Below are 8,722 nucleotides of genomic sequence, written 5' to 3' on the forward strand. Positions count from 1 at the left end.
TACATGGCATTTGGCCTCTGCATTTGAGAGGAGGTAGGAAATGGATGGATTAAACACAGTCAACATGACTGGACTTGTTCAGATATTAAGATGGAAGGCAGCTAGCTTGCAAGTCAGTCCTGAACACAGGCCTTGAATTTAACCAGAGTCCACCAGGGCAACTGGATGCAATGGTATGAATCTTTCAGCCATTTCTCACCAGGATAGAGGAAATGTAACGTTATATTTCGTAATGCTTATTACAGTAGTGGGCAATGTTGTCACAAAGTTTCTTTGAAAAGCTGACTTAGATGGTGCTGTACCTTTGAGGGCATTAGAAGTGCATATGATCTAAAGAGAATAAAACAATATTAGAGAAAACTCATTTGTATTTATGGTAGACCAAATGCTCCATCGGTTTAGACTGGAATCCCTAGGGCTTCCTCAAATCCTTGCAGGACTCCTGGAGTACCAAGGTGGGAATCAACATAAAGAACCCTAAGAGCTTTCTCTTAGGAAAACCACCATCTCAGCAGGGGTGGGGGAATAGGGGTGTTCTCCAAACACTGGAGAAATGTGGGCAAAATGACCAAGCTGGCTAAGATCTTGGGGGGGTCTCAGTTTTGCATTCTCCTCCTACCTCTGTCTCAGATCGTGTGGGCGACTCCAGATTTAAGTTTCTCCACATGCTAAAAATCAACTTCCACCTTAAAAGACACTGTACAATACAGAGGTGACTAATTACAGAATAACTCTTTTTGAAGCATGGCTTGTTTAATTACACTCTGTAGAGGGCTGAAGGCACAGCCAGTAAGCAATCTGGAGCCATGGTAAGCCGAATGTACTCCAAGACCAAGAGGCCACATACACAGCAGTGCAGGGAGAGGCTTCTGCAAAAAGCATGCTTCAGCGACCCAGGCATCACTGCAACAGCCACAGTCCACAGCAAGTCTTCCAGCATCGAACACTCTTCTATAGTCTTTACTTTGGGTTAAAAAAAAAAAAAAACTCAAATACAACACATTTAAAAATTTCTGGGGGAGAAATAACATTTCAGTCACCAGTGTTGCCTTCAAAAATTACTTAAAACAGCACTAAAGTGTCAATGTCGTGGAGCTCAGAGACAAACACAAGACCAAGAAGGAAAAACTCTTACTCACATTTCCTTAAGTACATTTTGGCTTAGGATAAATTTCACAGACATGGGTTATAAGAGTGGTGAATAAGGCTTCCAGAACAGTGTTCAGTGACCAGAAAGAAAAGAGGCTCTAGGGATGACAAAGATACTGAAGGGCAAAGATAATTTCAAAAAATGTTTTTCTTTTGCAATTTCCATTGAGAAGAGGACCGCTCGTGTTGGCACATATGAGGCATTGCTTCTTAGCAGGCTCTTGACTGGAAACTCAAAGAACAGATGACCTGCCCCAGCCCAGACAGAGGGCCGAGGAAAGAACGGAGAGCGTAAGCCAAGAGCAGGGAGGAGACCAGCCCTGTAGCAGCCTCATGGACAAGCGCGTGAATCTGTCTGTGTGTTCAACAGAGTAACAAGGAAGGTCAAATCTCACAGGCTTCAGTATTCAGACTCTCAGAGCAGCGAGGAAAAAAAGATTCTTAGAAAGAACAAACTAATGCTAATCACCTTCACCGTAAGTACATATGCCCGGTACCTAGGTATACTGGAAGCAATCAGTCTCAGTTGAATAAATCAATGTCTTAGTTCAACAGATCTACACATACAGTTTCATCCTTTGTCAATTAAAAAATAAAATGAAAAAGATATTTTGTCCACGTTAAAGTCTGGATTTATCTTAAGATTTTGACTTGTCTAGCTTTCCGGCTGGAGATAGAAGAAAGAGGATGTAACTCAGGAAGCCCTCCTGCAGCACAAGCAGCTAACGGCAAACACGCCTCAGGAGAAAAACCAGGGGAGGAGAAGCACAGGAGGCGGGGACCCTGCCCCAGCTACCTCCTGTTCAGAGCGACTAAGGACCAGGGCAGACTGGCTCAGGCCTGCCTATAGGAGAAAAACGCTTTGTACCATGCGAAAGAAAACGGCCAAAGACTGAACAGTGCTCTTGCTGGGTGGATATACCCTCTGGGAGCAACAGAAGACAAGATCTGTGTGGATTCCACTTGGGAATCTAGTTTAGAGATGTTGAAAGGGATGAATGCATAAGAAAAGCATTCGGAGTTCTCTGGGGAAAGAAAAGTTAAATCTATGGTAGGGGTGCCTTTCATTTATAGAGGGTATTCTGACTACATTTTTAGAATCATTTGTGACAAATTCAGGTTCTACTGAACTCTGGGAGTGGGGTCCTGCCATCTGCATCTGTTAACGAGGTTCTGGAGAATACTGGGCAGAGTCAAGTTTGAAAACCCTGTGAACCATTCACAGAAATCAGGAGAGCTCAGTGTTTGCATCTGCCTTCTTCTCACTACAGATTTGGGAGTGCACTATAAATTCTTACTGTGCCTCCTCTAACTTTACAGGGCACAGCCAACTCCTCCTTCCTCTTTACTCTCAGCAGAGCAAGGCTGTACTCTCAATTCCAGCAACTCCAGGGAGAGCTCAAGGCAAACAAACTCACCCGTCTATACAGTACCCCAGCTGCAGCTTTAAGATTCAACACTTGAGGGTTGCTCTTCAGGTTATTCACTTACACCTGCAACTCACCCCTCATCCATTCAGCCTATCAAAATCAGGAACCCAACTGTTGGTTTCACCTTATGAGGAAATAAAGATTCAGAGGTGAAAACTGCCAGGTCTCATACTCAAGCCTACACCCACCGTCATCACTAGGAACCATCTGATTGAGACAGGCCATGACAAAGCTTGGAAAAGAGACAGACGAAAATTTGTAAGCATTCATTACAAGACTAGGAACAGGATTTAAGTTTTGGACTAACTTCTAGATTTTGGTACCACAACCTCAGTGACCCAGTCATTAAAAACACCCCCTACTTAAGGGTTTGTAAGTGCAAGACCAAGAGCCCATTTAAGTTACCAACACTTCCCTATGACATTTCCTCCAATTTTGAAACTGTCAAAATTGAAGTTTAGTTTTAAAATTGGATTTGCCAAAATATAAGTGCCCAATAAACTTGGGTTGAATATCACATCTGTAAAATACAAAGCATGTTCCTTTTCCCAAAAGCAACTAGAGTTGCATTTCTGGTAAAGAGTGGCTTTGGCTCAGAGTATTCCTTGTGACCTATTTGGGGTGTGTCTGTTTAATGGTAAAATGTACACATCCCATAAAACACACACTTTAAGAGTGAAACCACTGTTTTTTTGCAACACCTTTTAAACCCCAATGAGGAAGAAGTAACTGTGACCTTCAAGAAATGACCTTCTCCTCAAGGGAACCCTATTTTTCTTTTATAGCAAACAAGCCCTCATGGTAACAGAGAACTAAAAATTCTGCTTTGGAAAAAGTCTTCCGAAAAAAAAAAAACAAACCTAATCTTCATTAAGAATAGAACTTTTGTAGGGCAAGGACTCATCCTGCTACTTGGAGGCCACGGAATGGCTCTCCTTCTCCAGAATCCTTGGAAAGGACCATTACGTCCAGCACACCTAGTGAGGCACAAAGCAGCTTTCTGATCTACTCCAATGGGACTGGCAACTCTCTCTAACTAGTTAAGAATAGAGAAGATCAAATCACTTGAGAACCCTAGAGTGCCAGCAAAACAGAACCCATGAGATATCCTGCTAGCAGGTTCAAAGACTTACCAAAAGTCACCTTCTACTGGCCCCTTTGATGGCCCGGTGACAAGAGAGAACAGTTTAGTTTCCTGAACATGCACGTGTATACACACATATATGACTAAGAAGGCAGAGGTCAATCTCAATGACCAGCCATTTTATATTCAGGCCCAGGACATGGGCAACCTCTTCCTTCCAACATGCTGGGTCTCTATATTTCCCCCCATTTGGCAATTTGCATTCTGAATTAAAAAGGACTATAAAAGGATGACCAGACCTCCAGAATACCTCCCAGACAACCATTAGAGGAGTAAAAAACCTTACAGCAAAACACATTTTAATGTGGAAAAGAAGGGACTCAGACTCTATTAGGTGGCTCTTCTCAAATGGCATTTGTTATTATGGATGGCCCCCTCAGTACAGGTCAGATTTCAGCAGAGAGCACTTGCTTTCATTCTGGACAAAGAGTTCACATGATTCTAAGTCTCTCTGCCCAGAACATTCTGAGGAGGTGAAAGAAGGCAGAGAACTATATAAGTGACCCCTGTGAGATAACCACTTCCCATTGTATGTTACTTGGCTTTTGTAAACACCCTCTCCTGAGACCACAACAGTGACCTGGCAAAGTAAGCAGAGCAGGTACTATCTCCATTTTAACAGGTGGAGAAATGGTTGACTTTGAGGTGAAATGACTCACTTGCACAAGGTCACAAGTCAGGCAGTTAAGGAGCAGCCCAAGCAGGAGAGGAGCCCAGCCTCTGACAAGTGGGCCAGTGAGATTTCCACAAGGTTCCCCAGCTTCCTTGTGTTTTAGGATGACAGGAGGCAGAGGGTAATGGCTAAGAGATCAAGTGGATTCTGATACTGGCAGGCCTGCACTGCAATCCCAGCTCTGCCTCCCATTAGCTGCCTGGCCTGTAGGGGTTCCTTAACCTCCCTCTACATCCGTTTCCTCATCTGTAAAATGGGAATAAAAACATTTTACCTCCTACTGTTACAGTGACGAGTAATGATATGATGGACATACAGCATTCAAATTAATTCACTCAACAAATATTTGTCCCTGGCACACAGAGTGTAGAAGTTACAACAGTGATCAAGAGGCAGTCTTGCCCTCATGGAGTAAAAACTCAGCCGAAGTAAACAGCAACAGTAAACAGATAAATAAAGTGTGTTAAGTGCTATTAAGGTAACAGGTGCGTGATGGGAGAGACTGACAGGAGGGAGGCAATTTTTAAGAGTGGTCCCTGAGGAGAAATTTAAGTTAAGCTTAAAGAGATCATAAAAGGTTATCCATGTGCGGAATGGAAGGAAAAGCATTCCAGGCAAAGGGAACAGAGTGTGCAAGCTAAGGTCACAACCCTGGCAAAGGCAAATGTGACTGCCATGTATCCTCACAGGATTTGGCGAAACAACCTTTACAGGCTGTATCTGTATTTTAAAAATAACAAGGCTAAGACTCAAAAGAGGTGAGGCGTCTCGTCCAAGGTCACAGCTCCTGGGACCCTAGCATTCTGCCCCTTGACACAGTGTCAGCTCATTCCCTCTGAGGAAGCCTCGTGCTCACTGACCTCCCCTGCCTATTTCACAGACAACTGTTTTCTGTGCCCATGAAGAGATCCAAAAGCACCCTGGAAACAAACAACGACATCACAACGACTTCCAGACACCCAATCAACCGTGCCCTGAAATCCTTACTCCTCTGCTCCTCAGACACAAGAGTGAGAACTGCGGGGACCTCACCCAAAGGCCGCATAATGGAAACAAGTTTCTTGTCTTACAGCAAGAGAGCAGCGAACAAGAGAGGAAAAGGATGTCCTGGAAGGAAGGGCCTGTGGCCCGTGTCAGAAGGCGAGAGAGAGCCACCACTGCAGAAGAGCGGAAGCATCAAAGTTCCTCTCAAATGAGCTGCACAGGAAAAACTAATTATTTCACTTGAATAAGACAACAAATCCCTAAGGCAGTGCTTCTCAATCAGGTGACACCCAGCCCCGACCAAGAGCGCTCTGAAATTTGTGGAGGCGCTGAATGGGCAGAGCCAGGTATGTTCAGTGTCCTGCCAAAGACCAGGATGGCCCTATGAGGACCATATTACCTGAAATATTAACAGCAGCCCCCCATACACACACTTTAATGTCAATCCCTCAAGGGATTAATATGCTTCAACTTTTCCTATAGTCCCTGGTTCAGCGGCTCTTCCTAACCTCTAGCTGGAAAAAGAAAAAAAATTAAGGTTTTACAGTTGAGGAGTCTGAATTTTAGAATCCAAATGCAAGCTCATAACTCTGGCATGGAACCTGGTGGCGGAATAAGGAAAAAGAACTTTCTGGTAAAAGAAAAGAAATTTGAGCAGAAAAAAGGAACTCCTACTCTAAGATTACATTCCTGCAACACACAAAATTCTACCTGTGACTTTTGAGAACTGTCTTATAGTGCTTTTCTGTTTAAACTCAGACACTAAGGACAGTTCTCTTAAAAATTTACCTACAATCACCTCAAAAATACACCTGACCCTTTCTGGACCAAATTTTATAAGGAAGATTACTAAGTTCAAGATGTGTAAAGCTGATCAAATGATGTCAGAAAGTGCCAGAGGTAATCACACCCTACATCTCTTCAGGGCAGAGTCCATGCTATCTAGAAGTCTGTTCAGGGATTAAAATTCTATCCTAGCAATTAAAAGCCACTTTCAAGGATTATCCTAAATTAGTCACTATTCCTCCCCATTTCACAATCAGTTTAAAGAATTGAAAAAAAATTAACATTATTTCCAGAAATAGAGATCCAAAGTGTATCCAACAGATAAATCCCCCATAGAGCAATCTTTCTTCTACACAGTATCTAAATTTTCTGAAGTCGCCCAAAGGAGTCTGAAAACGCTAACTTCTTCACTCCAACTCGCCAATTAGTAAATAGCGGCCCCACACCCCTTCTGACCAATTTTCTAGAGGCCTTAACCTGGTTTCTCAGGTTAGCTAAGCAGACAGACCTGTTTTCCTCCAGATGCTCCTGCCAGTGTCTTTTTTGCCCTGCCAGAGTCTAGGAAATCCTCCTCCAGCTTTTTGCTGACCTGTCACCAGAAGTTCACAAAATGAATTCATCCAGGTCCTTTGACTCCTCCTTTCCCCCTGAGATGTGCCAACAGCCGGGCAAGAGAACTGCCATGTCTTGGTCACAAAAAGATGCAGAATACCCAATCACTTTAGCATGGAGAAGAACAAAAAAGATGGAGGAATCCAACAGTCACTGAGCCAAGGCTGCTACTGCATGCAGCACGGGTAACTAGAGCCCCGGTCCCGCAAAGCCTCCCAGGGAGGCTCCCTGGCTGGGCCCTCCGACCAGCAGGCCACACCTGCCTATGGCAGCAGCCTGGCGGCCGCTCCATTTAAACAATTCAAATTTCCAGCACAGCCGCAAAACTGGGCAGCCACTTCTCCAGCAAAAGCAAGTGCCCTCATCCAAACCCCACTTGGCCCCAATCTTCTTTTCATATCCTTTGTCTGAGATGCTCGGTCAAATAGAATTCTTCTGTGTTACCGGTGCACCCAGCACAATGCAGCAGTAACAGAAAGGAAGCACGGAGGCCGACCTGCGACCAGCCAGACTTCTCTGAGGACCGGGAGGCCAATGAATGAGACTTCAACAGGCATCCACAAGTGAACCAACGCCTTAAGTCCTCACACACCTGGCTCTCCTAGGCCTCTCAGAAAGCCTCATTTCTAGAGGGTGGGTGTTCCATTCATCCCTTGGCTTCGGGAACCAAGATCCAGGTCGCTCTACCTCCAGACCTTTTGCGTGCACGCGTGCGAAGGTGCGGGGCACCCCACCCTCCGAGGCCTCGGGCGCCCGCGGACTCACCACTGTGCGAGCTGAACCACCGGGGTGCGATGTGCAGAGGTAGAGCATCCGCCAGCGAGGCTCGGGAGCCCAGGTACAGCATCCCGTCTCTATGGTGACCGCCACCCGTCTCCTGGTAACCATTGCCGTGGGCATAGGTGGAGTCGGACGCCGACCCTCCGCTGCCGGGCGCCCTCTCGGCGTCGCCGGCCCCCCGGGAGGCGGGGGTGTAGAGGCCAAAGGGCACCCCGCCGGCCGTGCTGGGGTCCATGCCCATGCCCGCCACGGAGCTGACCGAGCGGCTGCGGAGCCCCATGGCCCCGCCGCCCGCCCGGTAGTGCCCGAAGTGGGGCGCCCCTCCCGGCGGGGGCACGGCGCTGTCGTCGGTGGAGACCCCCGGGAAGGGGCCGCGCGAGCGGGCCGCCGTGCTCTGCTTGCCGCCCATGCTCGCCCGGGCCCCGGCGGGGCGGGAGCCTGCAGGCCGAGACCCTCCCCCTGTCCTCAGCGGCGGGGGCAGGGCTGGGCGGGCATACGGGGAGGGCGGAAAGGAGACCGGAGGGGAAAGGGAAAAGAAGGAAAAAGAGAGGCCCCGGGCGGGACCCAGACTACGGGCTGCAGGCGTCCCAAGCGCGGCGCATGTTTCCCCTCACGGTCCGGAGAGGGGCGGCGCGCGGGCTCGGCGCGCCCCAGGCCGCCCCCGGGCTCGCGAGGGCCGGCCGCCGCGGGGAGGAGGCCGCCCGCCCGGCAGCGGCCGCCGGAGGAGGCGGGCGGGGGCGCCGGCGCGTGCCGCCTCAGGACGCCGCGGCCGCGACGGCGGCCCGGACCCCCGAGGCCCGGGCGGGCTGCGGCGCCGGCGGCCCGCGGAGCTCGCGAAGCCGCGCTCGCGTCGCGCTCTCGGCCCTGCCGCGCGGGCCCCGCCGGCCGCGCCGCTCGCTCACGGGCTGCGCTCGCCGGCGCTCCTCGCCGCCGCGGAGACAATGGAGGGCGGCAGCGCGCAGGCGCGGCGGCGCCCCCGCCCCCGCCCCCCGCGTTAACCCCTTCGCGGCCCGCGCGGCGCCGGGTGGGGACGCCCCGCCCGCCCCGCCCGCCCCGCCCGCCCCGCCCCGGCCGCCTCGGGGCAGGAGCGGCCCGAGCCTCTGGGGCGCAGGACCAGCGGGGACGCGGCACCTTCAAGCCCCCGAGAGCAGCTGGTCATTCAAG

General features: G+C 49.3%; 1 protein-coding gene across 2 annotated transcripts in view; it reads right to left on the reverse strand.

Moving 5' to 3' along the window:
- Positions 1-8,502, reverse strand: part of ZNRF1 (zinc and ring finger 1) — a 90,357-nt gene extending 81,855 nt beyond the window's left edge. Inside the window, exon 1 of one of the 2 annotated variants that reach the window (XM_055413133.2) lies at positions 7,544-8,502. In XM_055413133.2, coding sequence (XP_055269108.1) covers positions 7,544-7,967 — 424 coding nt within the window. In that variant the 5' untranslated portion in view covers positions 7,968-8,502. The remainder of the gene's footprint in view (positions 1-7,543) is intronic. The other variant, XM_055413132.2, reaches the window with a different exon arrangement.
- Positions 8,503-8,722: the final 220 nt, after the last annotated feature.

This window comes from Moschus berezovskii, chromosome 22 (assembly GCF_049115385.1).
Source record: "Moschus berezovskii isolate FMDL1 chromosome 22, NW_MosBer_1.0, whole genome shotgun sequence".
Taxonomy (NCBI): Eukaryota; Metazoa; Chordata; class Mammalia; order Artiodactyla; family Moschidae; genus Moschus; species Moschus berezovskii.